This window comes from Oryza glaberrima, chromosome 2 (genome assembly GCF_000147395.1).
Source record: "Oryza glaberrima chromosome 2, OglaRS2, whole genome shotgun sequence".
NCBI lineage: Eukaryota > Viridiplantae > Streptophyta > Magnoliopsida > Poales > Poaceae > Oryza > Oryza glaberrima.
In genome coordinates this window covers 202509-222707 of record NC_068327.1, presented here as the reverse complement: position 1 = coordinate 222707, position 20199 = coordinate 202509, and the positions used below count along the sequence as shown (strand labels likewise).

The window sequence follows — 20199 nt, the reverse complement described above, 5'->3', positions numbered from 1 at the left end:
CTTATGTAAGTCAAATCCATAGGGAAAGAAAATGGTAGTGCCCGAAGCTCGAGCTACGGGGACATAGGGGCAATGGTGGTCGGACGAGTGAAGGAAGAGCGTTGATTGTCATCCTCATCGGTATCGTCATTAATTAAATAGAGGACAATGAAAGAGAACAAATGTATAAGAAAGATATGCGATGAGATATAAATCCTGTGTGGTGGCTTTAATTTTGTGCCACAGGCACTTTCTATTAAGCATGCATGGACCCCCATATCTCCGACAAGACGCATGTATCCTGTATGTGATGCCACTCTCCCGTTTAATAAAGCCGCTTAGCTCCGATGTGAAAGTATGAGGTCATTCGTAATGCCATCATGTTATAAATATCATTATTAAGTAATAACATTTGTAAAAAAATAAAAGATGTTGGTTCTCCCATGGTATAGGAGAAGGTCGAGCTGTGCGTGGCGGCCAGATGTCATGTCGATTTGACCCACGTAATGTAGCATGTCATGCCACGTAATAGTGGAGGCAGATGACACCGTGTACTACGTACGGACCGGTAGTCAACTGTGTAGCCCAATCACCACTTGACGCCTGTCTTTATCTACTCCGTACTGTGTATCCCACAACGATAATGATCGATCGATTCATCGAGTCGTCATGCATGAGGCCTACCACCAATCTAATTAGTCCGTCACCATTTGGTTGATCTCCTCTAATCTCATGTGTCCGCTGCATCCTCAGTGACAGTGTCCTCCTCTCCAAACTGTTATGCGTAATTCGTTGAATCGTTGAGCCAAAAACCAATTATACGATGATGAAGAGGTGCGTGCATGCAGACAAGCAAGCAGATGATTCAAGAAGATCATTAGAGATGGAAAATCTGGGTTTGGCAGACAGGGATCATCAATTTCTAAGAAGCAGAGCGATTAGTACTAGTAATAAAACTGCAGTGCCCTAGGCATCTCATCATACTCATGCACCAATACATTACCAAATCGTCCTTTGTCTTCACACGTGCATGGCACGTGTGTGGTGCCGGTGGCGCTGACGTCACCTGCTTCCCCTCTGTAGCCTGTACTAAAACCCCCCTTTTTTTTTTCTTCCCTACTTTTATTTCCCTTTTTCCTTTTTATGGACAGGTCTTTTTCACTTTACTCCCCTTGTTCATGCATTATTTAAATATTGCAGTGTTCATAGGACGCTGCTGTTTTTATTTTTTGTGTGGAAATCATCATCTCGATTTGGAATAGTAGTGACACACTGACACTAACATTCAGTTTGAACAAACACAAGAATTACTAGAGGGTCTATTCGGATGGCAGGATTGTAGCAACAAGCAATATAGCCACAACCACACACAATATGCATCGCAGCTGTAGCGCTGCCACAGAAACAGCTACCGAACATACCCATAGTGTATATATTGTAAAGTTGTTAGATACTTACAACTGTATTTTCGTAGTACTATTGTTGTTTTTTTAGGTCGGTGTTCGACGTACAGTGAATGATGCATGAGAGAGTCAACAACATAGCGGCCGACGGGCTCATTGTCAAAGTTGGGCAGACGCAAAAGTCAGAGAGGAGGGGAAGAGCATGAAGGGGTCCTGGAGGAAGCTAGGCGGCGGAAGAAGCCGGACAGCACAATCGACAGCGTGGAGTTGGGCCACGTAGTTGTGGCGTGTTGGGCCACAGTCGGAGGCGATGGCAACGGGACAAAGGTGTGTTGCTCGTCAGCTAGAAAAAGAAGAGTTCGGGGAAAAGTAGAGTTAGATTACTTCTCATTTCCTTATAAATCTTCCTCTATTCTTATCTTCTATTCCAAGTGCTCCCATTATATATAATTCTCTGTTTTTCGATCCTCAATTTTACATTTGAATTCATTTTTTATTCCTATATCTTCCCTAAAGTATGGGGGTGTTTAGTTCGCGCTAAAATAGAAAGTTTGGTTGAAATTGGAACGATGTGATGAAAAAGTTGAAAGTTTGTGTGTGTAGAAAAAATTTAATGTGATGGAAAAGTTAAAAGTTTGAAGAAAAATTTTGGAACTAAACTCGGCCTATGTTTTTTCTATCGTGTGATTCGAATGAGCCCTTGGTACAAACAAATAAAGAAATACTAATAACTGGAGCAGCGTAAAAAATAAAAGAAAGAAGACGATAGTAATAGATAGGAACATAGGAATTGAAAGAGAGAGAGAGAAAAAAAGAGGAGTCGCCCCAAAACCCGGACAGGATTGTTAAAGAAAAAGCGAGGAGGGGTTTCCTGAAAGAGCAACAGTCCATTCAAACCGGGACAAGGACCTGAAGGAGAATAATAATGAGCACCCTGGGCTGGCCTGGATGGGTGGAGATACAAATATGGATATTAGCAGGGTCCCCTTTCGAAAAGAGGCAGGAGATAAAGCCGAGCACCCCACCAGAGATGCAAAATGGAAACCAAACCTGACTACCTTCCCTGTGCCTGTGCTACCCTCTCCCTTCTTCTTCATTCCTCCTCTCTTCCCCCCTGCACTCTGCACTGCCCTGCCTGATCCTCTTCTTCCACCTCCAGCTCCAGCTCCAGCTCAGACCGTTGTGAGGGGTGAGTGAGATTTTTGGCTGGCTGCATTTTCTTCCTTAGCTCAGGTCAAACCTCCTTAATTACCCGACCGGCATGTAAACCACTTGATGCAGCGAACTAGGTGAAGTGAAGGTGAGTGACACTCTCTACTCGGTAGCAAGCTAGGTGAAGATAGTGGAGTAGCAAGCTGCAGGCAGGCGCCATGCAGTCCGGCTACGGCGGCGTCTCCGAGTTCCAGCAGTACATCATGGACCCCGGCGCCTTCGCCATGTCCGCGCCGCCGCAGCCCGCCCAGGCGGCCGCTGCCGCTGCTGCTGCCGCGGCGGCGGCGGCCGGTGGCCAGGAGCTGGGCGCGCCGTTCAGGTACCAGCCGCTGCACCACCACGCCCTGCCTCAGCACCACCACCACCACCACCCGCCGCCTCAGATGCCTCCCCACTTGGCGCACTTCGGCGGCGCTGGTGGGATTCCCTTCACGCAGCAGCTGCTCCACCAGGCGGCCGCCGCAGGCCACCACCCCCACCTCCAGCTCTTCCACGAGCAGCACCACCACCAGAAGCACCAGCAGCAGCCACCGCCCCCGGCTAGGTGGGCCCCGCAGCACCACCACCACCACCACCCGCACCACCATCTCGGCCTCGACGTCGAGGCGGCCGTTCCGGAGAGCTCCGGTGCCGGCGCCGGGAGCGCTGCCTCCGGCGCCGGCGCCCCTCCGGGCGTCCCTCCGTTCCTGGCCGCCGCCATGAGCTTCAAGCTGGGGGTCGACGGCGGCGGCGGCAGCGGCGCCACCGGCGGAACGGACGACGCGCTGAACGACGGGGGCGGCGCGGGCAGCGGCATGATGCTTCATGGAGGAGGAGGAGGAGGTGGTGGCGGGGATGACGAGGCGGCCACGGAGAGCAGGCTCCGGCGGTGGCCGGGGGACGAGGAAACTTCCATCAAAGAACCGACCTGGTACGTACAAGTCATCCTTACTAAGCCTAAAATTGAGTTGAAATTGGAGTGAGTGAGTGCGTGCTTGGAGTGGATTCATGCATCCATCCATGGTGGAGAAGAGAAGAACAGAGAGGAAAAGGAGGAGAGCTTTTTTTGCTTAGGATGCTCTCTTTGCTCGGGAGAGGGGAGCAGAGGACGGCCAATAATAGTGTCATGATTGAGAAAGGGAGCCATCGCTCGCAAGCGCAGGGTCCTCCTCCCTCTCTGATTTATGCACAGCACACAGATGATGATGATGGATGCGTCGCGATTCCTCCTCTCATCTCATCTTCTTCTTCTCCATCAACAGAATTCACAGCCACATCCACAACAACGCAAAGCTATCACCTTTTCGTCTCCCCCTTTTTCGACTTGATGATTACCTCACTCACCAAAAAGCGCCAAGCCAACCCAACCGCCCCCTTCAATTCGCCATTGCATGCACTCATCATTTCTTCTTCTTCTTCCTCGCCGCCCCGCCCCGCCCGCTCGCCATATTCTTCTTGCAAATCAATTAGCAACAGAGCTGCAGCCAAATTGTGCAGATTAATTAGCTGTGGAGTGAGCTGTTGCTGACATTGATTTTGTTTTGTTGGATTTGCTGTGCAGGCGGCCACTCGACATCGACTACATACACAGCAGCAGCAGCAGCAAGAGGGCGCCGCCCAAGGACAAACCCGCCACTCCCGACTCCCCTGCGCCGCCGCCCCCAGCGAATTACTTCAAGAATAAGCCCGACGACAATGCCGCCGCCGCATCCGCCGCCTCCGCTGGCGCCGTCAACTACAAGCTCTTCAGCGAGCTGGAGGCCATCTACAAGCCCGGCAGCGGCGGCGCCCAGACGGGCTCCGGCTCCGGCCTCACCGGGGACGACAATGCCATGCTCGCGCCGCCCATGGCTGACCTCCCCGACGCCGCCGCCGCCGACCCGCCGCACCTCAACACGTCCGAGACGTCTGCCGGGGAGGACGCACACGCCGTGGTGCAGCCGCAGCCGCAGACGCAGCAGCCGTCGGGGGCGGACGCGGCGCGCCGCAAGCGCAAGCGGCGGCGCCAGGAGCAGCTCAGCGCGTCGGCCTCCTTCTTCGAGCGCCTGGTGCAGCGCCTCATGGAGCACCAGGAGAGCCTCCACCGTCAGTTCCTCGACACCATGGAGCGCCGGGAGCGGGAGCGCGCCGCCCGCGACGAGGCGTGGCGCCGCCAGGAGGCCGACAAGTTCGCGCGCGAGGCCGCCGCGCGCGCGCAGGACCGCGCCAGCGCCGCTGCACGCGAGTCCGCCATCATCGCCTACCTGGAAAAGATCTCCGGCGAGACCATCACGCTCCCACCCCCCGCCGCCAACCCCGCTCCGGGCGCCGACGAGCAGGACGGCGTGGGGAAGGAGGTGGTGGCGTACGACGGCGAGGGGTCGCTGCAGCTGAGCTCGTCGCGGTGGCCGAAGCACGAGGTGGAGGCGCTGATCCGGGTGCGGACGGGGCTGGAGGATAGGTTCCAGGAGCCAGGGCTGAAGGGCCCCCTGTGGGAGGAGGTGAGCGCGCGCATGGCGGCGGCGGGCTACCGGCGGAACGCGAAGCGGTGCAAGGAGAAGTGGGAGAACATCAACAAATACTTCCGCAAGGCCAAGGAGAGCGGCAAGAAGCGGCCGGCGCACGCCAAGACGTGCCCCTACTTCGACGAGCTCGACCGCCTCTACTCCCGCTCCGGCTCCGGCGGCGGTGGTGGGTCGTCCTCGGCGGGCGGCAATGGCGGGGAGGAGGCGAAGGGCAGCTCGGAGCTGCTGGACGCGGTGGTGAAGTACCCAGACGTGCGGTGCGCGCCGCCGGGTTTCCCGTTCGACGGGGAGCAGAACGAGGAAGGGAGGACGAAGGACGACGGCGACGAGGCGCACCATGATGGCGACGGCGACGGCGACGAGGAAGACGTTGGCGTTGGCGTTGGGAGGGCGACCGATGATCATGACGACCAAGTGGATGAGAGCCATGACGACCATTAATTAACTAGTTTAGTGCTTATTGCTCTCTCTCCTTCCTTCTCATCATTAGCCATGCAATTAAGCTTCTTCTGCTGCTTAATAGCTCTCTCTCTCGTCTCATCTCCTCTCATTCTCATCTGCACAAAGAGAGAGAGAGAGAGAGATAGTGATAGCTTGGCTGGGCTCACAAGTCACAGCATTTTTCTTCTTTTGTTGCTTCTGTTGGTCTCTCTTAGCTATATCCATTATTCCTTAATCCTTACATGTTAATTAGTGAGTACTGCTTTTTCGCTTATATATGATATGATCATCTACAACAGATTAGCTTATTAATCAGCTCCTACTCATCATCTCTCACTGTTCAAGGAGGAGGATTATTGTGGTTTATAATTTGTCCCTTCAATGCTAGATGTGAATGTGATCAGGAGGCCGTCCAATAGTCAAATGTCAGACGATGTGTCGGTAGATGCATGTTTTAATCATTTTCTTCTCTTTTTTAATTAAAACAAAACAGGTACTCCCTCGGCGTAAAATATAAGTAAAATATAAGTATTTTTAGTACAGTGGTAAGTGAAACATTTTTAACTTTAACTATTAGTATAAAAAAGATCAATCTTGCAAAATTGATATTACTAGATTTATTATTAAATAAACTATTATAATATACAGCTCTTTTTATTTAATGTATCTTATTTTTATAGATATTATTGACCAAAATAACATCTCATAAATCGTGTAAGGATAAAAAAAAAGCTTTTATCTTTTGGAACTTTTGGAATGGAAGGAGTACTAGCTAGTCGTCGTCTTTGACTGTCTGCCTGTGTGCGCGCTCCTCATGGTGGAATTATCACACTCCCTGCTTTGTTCATTATCATAATAATAATTGATACTATCAGCTGAGTTTCATTAACAACATATCATTGATGTTTCAACTGCATTTAACAGATACCCTCGAACAATTCAGCGAGTCAATTCGGTATAGCTATAAAATTCAAAGTAAATTTTCATAGACAAAAAAAAAATCCAACTTTAAAGTAGTAGTAACAATGCACAGAAGAGGGGTGGAAATCCGTGCAAGTTTGTAAGAGAAGAAGATTCAGACGGGGTATCAATGGACAAGGACAGGAGTATAAGCAAAGTTTATCACCATGAGATTATGGAAGTTAGTTAGTTATTTCTTCCGTTGGCCGTGTCAAGATTATGGAAGAAGAAGCCATTTTGGCAGCACAAAATTTAGGCACGTGTGTGGAGTGGAGAGTCTGGTACTTCGTAGAAAGGCTGTCAGTAAGACAGACACATCACTCTGAATGAATGAATGAATATGCAGAGAGTGAGCTCACAGTATCGCCAGCCAGCTGCTAGCCGGTTGTTCCATGGGTACGGTTGGTTTTTCCTAGCACCCACCAGCATACTCCAGGTCCAGGAGGAGAGTATCTTCCTACAGTATACTTCACTCCTACCATGGCAATCCACATCCACAATGCTCGCCTCCTACCTAGCTAGTAGTGGTCTCGGCTCACCACGTAGCTCCACCGTTGGTGCCCATCCCACAGAGCCACCCTTATCTTGCAGAAGGCACGGGTGTCTCAGCTCTACATGTGGTTATCACCAAATACAATAGCACTTGCCGTCCTCTCCCTCCTGCCGGCGGCCACTGTGCACGCGCTCGTCCTCCCGACACCATTGCCGATTGAGCTTACCCCAACATCGATCGTACTCAGGCTTGCCCTCTTATCGCTGTCGAGCTCACCATATATATATTGTTGCCTAATCTACATTAATTGTTACGGACGAGAGGGAGTTTGTGTGGCCGGCCAGATACAAATTTAACTCGTTGTGTCATCATCAACAAGCTAGGACTACTCGAGCTAGATCCGGCGAGCCGGCCGGCCAGAAGGAGGAGGGGCGATGTCCAGATCCGCATGATGCACGTCACGTGATGGTTTGCATTGAGAGGGATAAGCTGGTGGCATCAACTCAACTGACGAACAAGGAGAGGAGGCTTGCTATGCTGGCCAAGGGAGGAGGTGATCGACAGCAATGCCAAGCTGCACCGCCGCCGACAACACCAGCATCGGTTGCGAAGAAAACAAGATGACATTTGGCTGCGCCATCGCATTATTTATATTTAACTTAATTTGATCCTTCATTTTATTAAAAAAAACATCGTAAAGACTTGAAACGATATATACTTATATTATTGGATTGAGTAACATTTACTAGTATGCATCATACGCTAACTATTAAAAATTATTAGCAGTTAAGGTTTAAATGATACTCACTGGTCAATAGTGCCAACAATAAAGTAACGGAGGGAGTGTGCGGTGTTTACATTTTGTAGGAAACAAAATTACGAATAATGCATAAATATTTGTACACAATTAATTAAGCAAAATACGTGCTACGTGTAGCTAGCACTATAGTTTAATCCACCAGTCAGCTGTGGTGCAGTATATTTTAGTGGGGCGATTCCTTTTTGGGAACTTGTGAGTGATCGGAGTAACTAAAATCTTGCGAACAATATACAATTACGTGCATGCGAGCATGTGTAGAGGTACTATAAAATAAGTGTCAGGTGATGGGCCATGCTGATGCTGTCTGTCTCTAATCACACACCACAGGGGTCTGTTATATAAATAAAGGGACTAATTAATTCTGCACTCCGTATTAATCTAAACATATCATAATAATGTTGCCCTGCACACGTATTACTACAACTATTTCGTTTCGTCCCATATCTCGATGAATTTGATTAAGGGATTTGTGCCACATGTTCAGGGAGAGGTCAGCACAGCGTTTTTCCCCCCATTTTTGAGTTCATGCATGGAACTGGAAACTGCAGGTCAGCCAGGTCAGTCAGCGAGGTGGCTAGAGATGCATGCTGGTGCGTGTATTCTCCAGCCCAATTATGTGGGGTTTTTTTTTCAAATAGCTGGATATATATCTAAATTGATTGTGATGTTATACACTACTACTACTATAAAGTCAAAATATGGATTTAAAATGATATTCCAAAAAATATACTCTCTCTATCTTAAAAAAAATACGTTAGATACTTATTTAGGAACATAGTATATATAAAATGTTTTTTTAAAAAAATCACTTATTCTACAAGCACGGGAAGCATGCGCATATATGCATATGATGACAATGTATATAAGAGTATATGCGAGTGCTGGCCTGCTTGATCTCCTTGAGGCATTTCTTTTCATATCTTAAAACATTTCTAGGCGTGTTAAAATTAAAATTAAGGTGTAAACTAGTAGTAGGTGTACATACAAGTGTGTCATGGAATAACCTTGACATGGATGTCGATTTTAGAACGGATGTTGTAGTACCATTTCAGTTATTTCTTGTTCCCTACTGCTATATATATTCACAAAATTCTGCTCCAGGTAGTCCTGAATATGCCGATGTATGTATACGGTATACCGTATAGTACGAGGGTGGGGAGAGAGAGAGAGGGGTGACGTCAGCGAAAGGAAAGGACGGTAGGGGCCCCCAGCGTTGGACATGTCAGGACAGGTACGACAAGGAAGGACCGTCCGTCACCTATCCATCGTCTCCTCTCTCCCTCTGATGAGTCAGTCCGTTCGTCCTCTCCTTTTCTTTCTTTCTTTTATTTTATTTTTCCCTTTTTCTCTTCTTTTCTCCTTCTCTCTCTTCCCTGATGGAGTCACCTCCTGTGACAGTGAATGAATTATTGAAGGAAGCACAAATCAACGCTGGCCTTCTCCATTTTTGGCTCTTCTGTCTCTACTTTTTTTTTCTCTTTTACAATAGAAATATAGTACACTACCACCATTCACGCACATGGAAAAAGAAAAAGGGGAAATTTTATTATTTTTCCATTCTATTTATCCCAAAATATAAGAGATTTTAGTGTGCTACTTGTCGCATCCATCAACTTTAATTTAAATTTTTACTACCTACAGTATATATTTTAACACCAATCTACCCACTCAAGTACAACCAAATCTCATTTAATAGGGTATTCTAGTCTTTCTTGCTATCATTAATCTACTAAAAGGGAATAATCCCTTATATTAGGGTATATACAATGATGTTTAGTATCCGTTGCCATGAAGTAAATTTGATGACGTCGAAGAGAGAAGGGGAAAATGAAATATGGTTGCTCCGCATAACAACAACTCAGAGTTGATTCTTAGCATTTATTAAAGGAAATTTTATTGCATTAGAGATGGAGAAAAGAAAAGAAGGATACTAAAAAATATGTTGGTGCATTAATGGTTACTCATATATATTAGAGAGCTTGTTGTCTGAACAATAAGAGTATATTTCTCTAAGTGATGTGTACTGTATTAACTAAGAGCTCGTATGGGGTGGAGGGAGTACTATCTACTACTTCATACTTGATCCCTCCGTCCCAAATTAGATATCGCTTTCGCTTTTTTACTTGTAACGTTTGATCGTTCGTCTTATTTAAAAATTTAGTGCAAATATAAAAAATGATAAGTCATACTTAAAATATTTTTAGTAATAAAACAAGTCACAAACAAAATTAATTATAATTTCATAATCTTTTGAATAAGACGAATGGTCAAACGTTACAAACAAAAACTTGAAATATCAAATATTTTGGAACTGAGTTAGTATAAAGGATGGGCACACGACTATTGAAGTATATAGGATGCTCCTCTTGCGAAGAACTGTAGTATCCTATCATCAAATCGTGTAGTAATATTTAGAAATAATAAAATAGCACGACTTAATAATTTTGAAATTATAATTACTAATTATCGAGTTGCATTCAAGTTTGCAATTGTACCCTTTATCATGTTTCGATAATTTTAAATTTTGGAACCAGTAAAAACTGAGTTTTGTATTCTTTGTACGTACAGATTAAATGGGATACAGTAAATATTTCCTATAACGTGCAGATTAAATGGGATATTACATGGTCCACGATCATAATACGTTTCATCTCATCAACACCAGTTCTTTCCGATTGACACGAAGCTCTAAAAAAAAATGCTTAATTACTAGTAGAACTATAAATGGACAGTTAATATTGAATCTTGAATCGTCCTAGCTAGTCTACCGTCGTCCTTGTCCTCTCAAATGCACGTAGTACGTACTGTTGCCTGCCGAATATCATCATCGCATCTGTTAATTGCTGGCAATGGTCACCGGAAGCATATATATGCACGATCCAACGAGCACCATTGGAGCGACCCATCGATCGAGATGAATTGAAGAGACTAGAGATGTGATGATGTCTTAGGCGTTGGACCGAAATCCAACACAGCTGTATGTATTTTGGATTAATTTCTCTCGCTCACTTAATGAGAATAGCAAATTAAGCTGACAATCAATTAATTAATGGATTGAAAAACCGATTACTTTACACAAATATATATGCATGCATGGAAGTAGCTAGTACTACTTTATTAATCAAACTTGCTTTGATACGTACTGTACTGTGTACAGTATGTAGATAACGACGCTAGCTTCTAACACAACGTACGTATTGCGCACGATGAATACGTGATTCAATTGATTCATATAGTAGTACGTTCTTCATAGCATAGATAGGATTCGTTGATTGGATTCATTGATGGATGCATGCGTATACATATATGCTACTGTGCGCATGTCGGGATTTAAATTGGGCTTACATGTGCATATATGCATGGCTCGATTTTTTTTCAAACGCGCAAAAGAATTGCATGTCAATATATTAACAGAAAAAAAGCTTTTATTACACAAAGCAATCAGCCAGACTGGTTTATACCTAAAGGAGGAGAGGGGGAGGCAAAATAAAAAAACTTGAAGATAGGAACTACCACGACGGTTAAAAACACAACTCCAAACAGATGTTACGATCGGTGGCTAGGGTTTTAATTTGCTACTCCCTTTCGTTCCAATATATAAGTACAATCTAAAACAGATGTGACGATATATCCAGATTCATAGTTTTAAATATCACATTATACTCGGTTAAATTTATATTGGAATGAAAGGATACTGCACTAGTAGTAGCTATACTTAATTAGAGGTTAATTGTACTATGTATATATGGTTCCAAACTTTCAATCCTGTCCAGATTGACTCCTCCCTCTCTCAATCAGGCAGGACGATCAGCTAGTACTGCTCTCTCCATCCTAATCAAGGAACAGCATCTTACTAATGTTATAATACAATACGCGCATACATACATACATACGTAGATACAATTAGCTAACACATTTTTTTTTCTCTAAATTCGTTTCTTTAATAGAGTGAAGATCTTTAATTTTGTTGGATACTTATATACATTGTGTTTATTGGGATAAAAGAAATGATAAGATAATAATATTATTATTTTATTGATTTTTATGATAGTGGTAGTTGCGTCTTATATTTTATGATAGAGGGTGCAATGACATTTCTATCTTAATCTTCCTAGGGACATAGGATCTCGGGTAAATTATTCAATTCTAACTAATTGATATTAAAATAAATAAATATATCGGTTAATAGTTACTTCTCCCGTTTCACAATGTAAGTCATTCTAGCATTTTCTATATTTATATTGATATTAATGAATCTAGATAGATATATATATCTAGATTCATTAATATCAATATGAATATGAGAAATTATAGAATAACTTACATTATGAAACGGATGGAGTAGATAATAATAAGTACTATATTGAACTTGGATGTTTCTTTGATTGGTCACTGGGAGGAAGTAATATAGAGCTAGGAAGGAGAGAGATAGGCAGTAGTACTACACCTATATGCATATCGATCGGTATCATGGATGGATCGAGATGTGACAATAAGTGCAATGCATGCATTGAATATAATACTATATATAAATAAATGAATATATATGTTGGGGCCGGGATGGTCACGCACAAATTGCCAAAATATTAATGGCTAGCTTAGCTAGCATACAAACCCGGCCAGATTTAAACATGCATGCACGCTCCCTCTCTCTCTCTCTCTCTCTCTCTCTCCTTGCTTGCTTGCGTATATGCATGTATGGTCCATACAGTATGCATGAGAGAGAGCGAGAGCAGAGACACACATGTACACACAGAGGGAGAGGGATATATTGATGCATGTGGCTAAGCTATGCTAATCTCTGTCATATCGATCGATCGATGTACTGTTTATATATATGTTGGTCTAATGGTCTGGTGCTGGGCTCACACCGGCCGGCCGGACGACGCTGCCTGCTGGCCGGCTAGCTACAGTACTACTGGTACCCGACAACGACATATATGAAGTAGTAGACACCCATACTGCACCTATTGTTAGAGTTTGTGTCGAATATATGTATCTAGTCGGTTACAGTTTAGAACTTGGAGTTGTAATAGGTGTTTGGACTAAAGTAACAGTCGGATTCTATTATAGGCTCTCTCATAAATAGAGGAGCGTTCCTGTTGTAACCGCATGGCGACATAACATAACGAGAGGGAGCGGCTGCCAGCGGCGACCGACCGTGAGTCATTGTAACTCTAATATGCTGTAATATGCTGGATCGGGGAGGAGTGCCCTTTATCAATGCCCTGGAGATGTAGGCTACGACTTAACTCCGTTATCAAATATGGTGCCTCGGTGTCGTCATCGTGTTTGGATCTCCTATAGTGTTTTCTTCCGCGTTTTGGTTTCCAATGTGATTTCGAGGCCGGTCTTATAACAAGTGGTATCAGAGCACTTGTTAGAGTGCGCAGCCCGGCCCACACACTGTGGGCCACTCAGGTCTCATTGGGTTTACTCCACCACAGGCCCAACCGAAGTACAACTTTAGATTCTGAGTCTACACAACCTAAAAGATTAATCTGATGGTACGTACCCCATACAACAACGACATATATATGGAGTAGTAGACACCCACACTGCATCCATCCATCCATCCAGCTAGCTATTGTAGCTCCATCGATCAATCGGACGACACTACGCATTCAAAAGATCTCCATTCAAAAACCCGACATGTACGATACGATGCATGGAGTGCGTACATCCCAAACAAATGACATGTCCTTCTCAAACCCCGCCGGCCCCCATTATGTTAATTTCTCTCTTCCATGTCTCACCGCTAGATACATGTATAGATAACCTAGGACATAATACTTCCTCCCTCCCAAAATATAAATAACATTTGTATAGCTTTTTTTCCACGGGAATTAGATAATAGATTATTGTAATTAGTAAGGATGAGTAAGCATAAGTAGCTAGCTAGAGAAATTAAACGACACATGCAGGTCTGATTGCTCAAGATGACAAGAAGCTAGCGGGTGGACAAGTATATATGTTTCATAATAATTTTTGAATGCTGAAATAAAGCTTGTCATATTTTGGGTCCACGGAAAGAGTATATGATAAGTTTAGTCTCTAAACGTGGGCATTTCAGGGCTTTGGCTTATTTAAAAAAACATGTTATTAATGTAAAAAAAGAATAATTTTAGTAAAACTTTTGTACTTCTGTTTTTAACGGAACAAATGTTAAGGTTAAGTGACACAAAACGATTAAAAAAAAACCTAAATTATGTTTCTGAATTTCATAATTGGACATGCCCTTATAAGCTGCAGCTTAAAAATAGAAGAAGAAGCAATACTACATCTGAGAAGATGAATATTAATGGATAGTTTATAGACCACCATAGCGCTTGTTAATTAGAGGTGTGGTGGGTGTTTGCCTGCAGCTTTTATAAGATCAAGTAGCTAGTCGGTCGGAGTAGTAATAAGTTAGTTGTTCGGACAGACAAGAATAATGGATGTTTTCCTCTCTTTTTTCTTTAACTTCTAGGCATCCTATATCGACACTTGCTCTGTTTCTATTTAATCATCATATAATAAATAAATTCTTTCACTAAAGATCAAGGAAGGCTTAACGTCCTTATACACTTAATTTATTATGAGTATATTGTAAAAAAAATATCAAGAAATATATATGCTTAAACTCCTCCACATACACAAGAAACTGCATATCAAGCAAATTAAGGAGCTAGGGTTATGTAATATCAATTCGGAGATTCTAATTTTTGATTATGTGACGGGCTGAAGTAGTTTTAAGTGATAACCTATCCACCGGTAAGAATGTACTCTATCTGTCCTAAAATAACTTTATTTTTTATCCATCCACACATACCAATAAAAAAAAGACTAGAATATTTCTAGTTTATCAGATTTTAATGCAATTATTTTATCTGCTCCAAATGTATTTATCATCTGCTTTCACAAACTCTCATGCAATGATTATTTAAAAATAAAACTATTTTGTGATAAATTAATGGGAGGAGAAAAAAGAACTTATTTTGAATAGAAGGGAGTACTCATGTTCTTAAAGTTAAATATTAATTATTTGTAATTATAATTGAGGAGGCAAAACAAAACCTTGGTGTTACATCTATCTAATGGAGCAGAAGTAGATAGGTATAGGTGGACGGTGGTCCAGTTTGATGCGTGGAAAAGATACGGATGGAAATGAGTGGTTGCCGCCTACAATTGATGATATTTGTTTTGTTTGTTTGCAATTGAATTGAATTGGAAGGGCAGGGTTGGTGGTAATGATAATGACAGTGGCCGGCCGACATGTGGGCCCGTGTAGGATTAGGGTCCCCTATTAATATACTATTGTACGCTGCTGCATTGCGGTGCCCATTCTGGTCGACCGTCTCCTCCTCTTGTGCATATCTATTGTTTTCTTTCTGGTACTGTTGTATGCTAGCTAGGCTAGCTTCTTTCCTTAATCAATTGATTAATTAGATATAATTAATGGCTATCCCCCTAAATTACACAAGAATCCTGCTAAATTCATGAAAGAGCGATGATTGCTAATTCCTTCTAGGATATCCTTTATATTATGGGTACGGGAACGGGATACGGCAAAATTATACGAGCAACCTCCATTTTTTGATTCATTGTAGTACAACCCCTCTGCTTTAGTTCATATGTAAGAATTAGGAAAGTAATTTTGGTGCAAATTGTTTCGAATATAGCATTATAAAAGACTACACTAACTACGACTAACTTTGTGAGCGAGATGACATTTAGTATTTGACAATTTGAACAGTCGGAAAAAACTGGAGTACATTGAGATTGGAGGAGTATATACTTACTTGAGTGTAAATTAAAGCTCGGCCTCAGAGCATTAGACGCAAATGGAGCTGATGCGCGCAGTAATAAAAGGGATGATGCTGCAAAGAGAAAAGAGGCTACTCCAGTAAATGTAGAGTATAACTGAAAATAATTTCCAGGAGAATTGAAGGACAATATATAAAGGTACTTGTAGCTCCAAGAAATGAAGTCAAAATTAAGGGTGAGCAGTGCGTGTTATGCAAATGCATATGCTGCCGATTGATCCATCGATGCGTCTTTATCAGTCATGCACCTGGCTGTATGTAACGTACTACTACTGCTGTGCGTCGCGTCCTCTTTCACAGAGCTGCAACCCCTGCCCTGCCCTGGCCCTGGCAGCTTGCATCGCATTGCCACCACCAGCAAGCTCTCTGCTGCAAAAGGAAGAAGAAACTGCATCCAAAAGGAAGTCTAGACATAGAAAGATCTGGAGAGTAAAAAAGGAAGGAAATTTCTGTACCTTAGCTATTGCTTTGCTATTGTAGATAAAGTAAACCATGCAGCTCATTAAAAATTGAATTAGGAGCTGATAGGAATTGGGAAAAGTTTGTTTTACACTCTCTGAATACCGAACTATTAAAACCATTCACTTCAGTTTGAACCTTAGACCGGGTTTAGATCCCAACTTTTTTTTTTCAAACTTCCAACTTTTCCATTACATCAAAACTTTCCTACACACACAAACTTCCAACTTTTCCGTCACATCATTCCAATTTCAATTAAACTTTCAATTTTGGCGTGAACTAAACACACCCTTAATTTGAATCACATTGGGTAATCTATCAATGACTTGGCAAAGTAGCCAAAGGCAGAAGCCATTTTATTTTATTTTAAAAAAAGTAGTAGAAAGACTTAAAAGACCTACAAGAAATTCCATTTCCACTACCAAGTGCTTATAATGCACGACTGACATAAAACATAGATGGTCTAAAAAAAATATTTACTACTTAAAAAGACCGTAGTGGTGATGGTTGTTCCTACAACAAAAAAAAAAGTTAGAAATGAATACATAAAACTTATTTGTTGGGTAGCCCACTAAACTTTGTTCACTTCCCACAAAATTTATCAAGTTTGGAGTACTCCAACCTTGTGGAATGACAGAAACTTACTGTATCGATATTGCCAATTTCTTTATTTGAATCTTCTGCAACAATTTGTACTGCAGTTGAAGAGTGGAAGCATGCAGCCATGCAGGGGGCATCAGGTCTGTAGGCCAAAAAGGATTGACAACACATACATGTTATTACCGGGTTCCATTATTTGACAATACTGAACGGAACAACGGCCTATGCTGATGCCAGCGTTAAGCAGTGTTAGCAGACACGGTAATACTGTTTAGCTTCACTAAAGTGCTAGCGGAGGCACTGGAGTTAAACAGACTTGGGGTACATGTGTGCTATTCAACCAGGAAAAGCTAGCTAGCAAACAATATTGTTGCAACAGGAAAATTAATAATGCAGTTGAACCCCATAGTACAGCTAGGAGGTCAGCAATTTACTCATGCATGACACGCTTGGCAGACAAGAACTGCAGGTGTTGAGTTTTTTAAAGGGAGGAAAATGTACCTCACAACTCACCAGGGCAGGAGATATCATCATCTACTATGGGCTATGGTTACAAACTTACAATCACCCAAAGTGTCAGTAGGCAGCAACTCCCCTGCAAATCAAAAGGTTGAACAAAATTTGTGCAAGCCAATTATTACAAAACAACCAACTGTAGTAAACAACAATGAATTCCTCCTGCTAGTTAACAATGACGCAAGTTTAAGCTAGGTAAATCACTCCATCTTATGTAGCCCTTTGGCTCTTTGCACGTACCTTGGTGACATTACCATTAGTTGCGACGTTGCTTGGGTTCGCCATTTTGTTTGCTCACCCAAAAGAAGTTTATTTCCTGGCCTGACTATCCAGTTTTAATTACATTCTAGGCAGCTGCCCTTCTCTGTTAAACTGACATGTAACAGTAGCTTCTAACACGAGGCAAGGTTACAGCTGCTACTGTTCTCTGGGCCTTCAGGTCAGCACCTACAGTGCCAATCTGAATCAAAAGTTGATCAACTTTTTATCAAGATCGTACAACCATATAGACAGAAAGCAAAAAGAATGACAACTCAAATTAGATATAGTAATAGTTGTAAAAGAAAGCACAAGAGCACTGTACAGAACATCAAGTCGACACAGGATACATTCCAAGAAAATCAACAGGGAATCAAAACAATATGTTCATTACAATACCAATTTGACTGATATAAGATATCCTTTTAGACTCACAGAAACAGTAAACAAGGTGTTCTATCCAATTCTTCTTTGGTTATGAGATATACTGCAGGCAAAGTAGTCAACACAAGTTTGATGACTATATACAATAATAATATCGTGAAGTGTATGTTTTTATATCTCTCTGTAAAGGTTGAGCCTGTTGGTGGCACCAAGCATCCTATTAACGACAGTCGCTCCTTGGCTTGGAGAGGTAATATCTGACGAATCTCCTCCGATTTGCAAGGAGGAGACCGCTTGAGCTGCTATGAAACCTGGGCATGCAACTGACTGGTGGAACATTCCTTGGTAGCACGGTGCCTGCAACTGCAAGTCCTTCACCTCTCCCCAAGATGGCAATGGCTGGCCAATCCCCCAATCAATACACCTCCCTTTGGGAGCATAAACATGATCAGCGCACTGTATCAGTCCATCAGGAGGATAAATATCAGCGCCTTGTGCATCCACGGCGAAATCAAAACCAGCTGAGTGATCCCAATGGTTGCATCTTCTGTGCTTGTTTAGCATCAAATGGCAGGGTTCATCGGAGTCCTCACCAATGAGGACATGAAGAGCAACTGCTTCAGCTATCGCAGCACCTTCCTCATCCAGCCTTTGCTGTTCTTCCCTCTTCTTCTGCTTCTTCTTTTCCAGCTCAGATATAATGGCAGCGGAGTTTGCAAGCGCTTTCTCCAGCCGCCGTCTCTTCTTCTCAGCCTGCTTCTGGCGATCTAATTCATCCTTGGCTTGTTTCTTCTTACCTTTCTTCAAGACTTTGCCCGCCTGATTGGCCGCGGCCTTTTCCATGACAACTATGTACTATTTTCAGCTAAACTCCACTAGTGACTGTAATTGTAATTACGGGAAAGCAAAAGCTTCAAAGTTCATTGTTTGGAGTGATCCAGGCCAGAAAGCAAAGCACTGGCTAGCGCTAAAAAGAAACAGGCAGTGCAGGATGCTACACCCACTCAGGTCTGAATGAGTATCTTATCTTGCGGAAGATGCAGTCCCAAAAGGAGACGACAGGTGAGAGGAGGAGGGAGAAATGGTAGGCGGTTGCTATTTCATCCGTTGGTAAGAGGGTTGTGAGAGGCTTGTTTGTGGTGAGCTCCTGACCCATCTTAGTAGCACCAGAATTGAGGGAAAACCACAGCCGACCAGCTCATAAGAATCTTATACTGCATCAGGGGGAAATTAAAAGAAAAAGATCAATCAGCTTAGTAAAATTTACAGAGACCGCATGATATCATATCCCTAGTACTCCAGAGTTATGCAAAGCGGTGGTAAGTACGTATGATTTTGCAAATACTAGACATGAGGGTTATGCGAACAGCCTATTGTTGTGTTGACATGTAACAAGTAAAACTATCGTTGTTGCAATGGAAAGTAAACAAGCCCGGCGGTGACTTGGCTCCTAGGCGGTGATAATTTAAAGCAAATCAGGAAATAGAGGTATAATAATAATAACGGAATTGGTGATGACGGGCGGGCACAGAGAAGAATGAATTCGGGGAAATAGAGGCACAGAGATGAGTCAATTGGAGGGAACAACAACAAACTAAGAATTCAATTCATTGAGGTTGAGGGAGTAGGAGATGAGATTCATCAGATCCCTAAGTAACTAGCAGCGGGGGGTGATTAATTCCCGAAGCCTAAGCCGTAATCAAGTGATTTGGGGGTGGAGATGGAAGCAGGTGAGGTGAATTGGGGAAGACGGAAGGGTGAATTGAATTACCTGGCACTGGCCGGCAGGGTAGGATGAAGATCGAAGAGGAGGAGATCGAATTGGGGATCTGCGCCGCCGGCGTCCAACCAATCAATCCAAATCTCCTTCCACTTCGTTCCCCCTTCGCCCTCGCCTCGCCTCAACGGAGAAGCAAATTCCGATCGATTCGATTTGGGGATTTTTTTTTCCTTCTCTCTCTCTCTCTTTTCTCCTCTTCCTTAATTAACACGTAGGAGTACTCCACTAGTCCGCCTGATCTGAACGGAGCACGTGCGCACAACGTGTCGCGTGGGCCGTGGTGGGTTGGGCCGAATCCACTCTTGGCCCGGGATTGGATTCCTCTGCGCTCGCTATCGCGTGTTTTGCACCTTCATAATTTTCTCACAGAAATGCTATGTACTACACTTTGTTTTTCACTACTTTATATCTAAACCCTAGATCTATCCTGTGTTTATGCTCCAGTTTTTGGCAACATACGTACATACATACATACATACGTACGTACATGAATGATATGCATATCCACGACAAGCAAACAACGTACATCGATCACTCGCCTCTCATCTTGATTAATTTTAGCTTACTAATAGCTAGCTAGCTACTTTTCCAGGCGCCCAACATCCA

The 20199-nt window shown here is 43.4% G+C and overlaps 2 protein-coding genes across 2 annotated transcripts; one reads left to right on the top strand and one right to left on the bottom strand.

Moving 5' to 3' along the window:
- The first annotated feature begins 2273 nt into the window (after window positions 1-2273).
- Window positions 2274-5825, top strand: LOC127763494 (trihelix transcription factor GTL1-like). The gene is made up of 2 exons (XM_052288219.1): window positions 2274-3504; window positions 4135-5825. The coding sequence occupies exons 1-2, from the start codon at window positions 2753-2755 to the stop codon at window positions 5516-5518; spliced, it is 2136 nt and encodes a 711-aa protein (XP_052144179.1). The 5' UTR covers window positions 2274-2752; the 3' UTR covers window positions 5519-5825.
- Window positions 5826-17749: 11924 nt separating this feature from the next.
- LOC127763024 (uncharacterized) lies at window positions 17750-19779 on the bottom strand. Its single transcript, XM_052287595.1, has 2 exons — window positions 19585-19779; window positions 17750-19027 (listed from the first exon to the last, which is right to left on the bottom strand). Exon 2 carries the CDS (start codon window positions 18654-18656, stop codon window positions 17985-17987), a length of 672 nt encoding a protein of 223 aa, XP_052143555.1. The 5' UTR covers window positions 18657-19027; window positions 19585-19779; the 3' UTR covers window positions 17750-17984.
- Window positions 19780-20199: the final 420 nt, after the last annotated feature.

What these genes read in the sequence shown, in the direction of transcription:
- LOC127763494 (XM_052288219.1), top strand. Translation starts at nt 2,753, where the DNA reads ATGCAGTCCGGCTACGGCGGCGTCTCCGAGTTCCAGCAGTACATCATG. An exon ending in TCCATCAAAGAACCGACCTG is followed by an intron (nt 3,505 to 4,134) that starts GTACGTACAAGT and finishes TTTGCTGTGCAG; the next exon opens with GCGGCCACTCGACATCGACT.
- LOC127763024 (XM_052287595.1), bottom strand. Translation starts at nt 18,656, where the DNA reads ATGGAAAAGGCCGCGGCCAATCAGGCGGGCAAAGTCTTGAAGAAAGGT.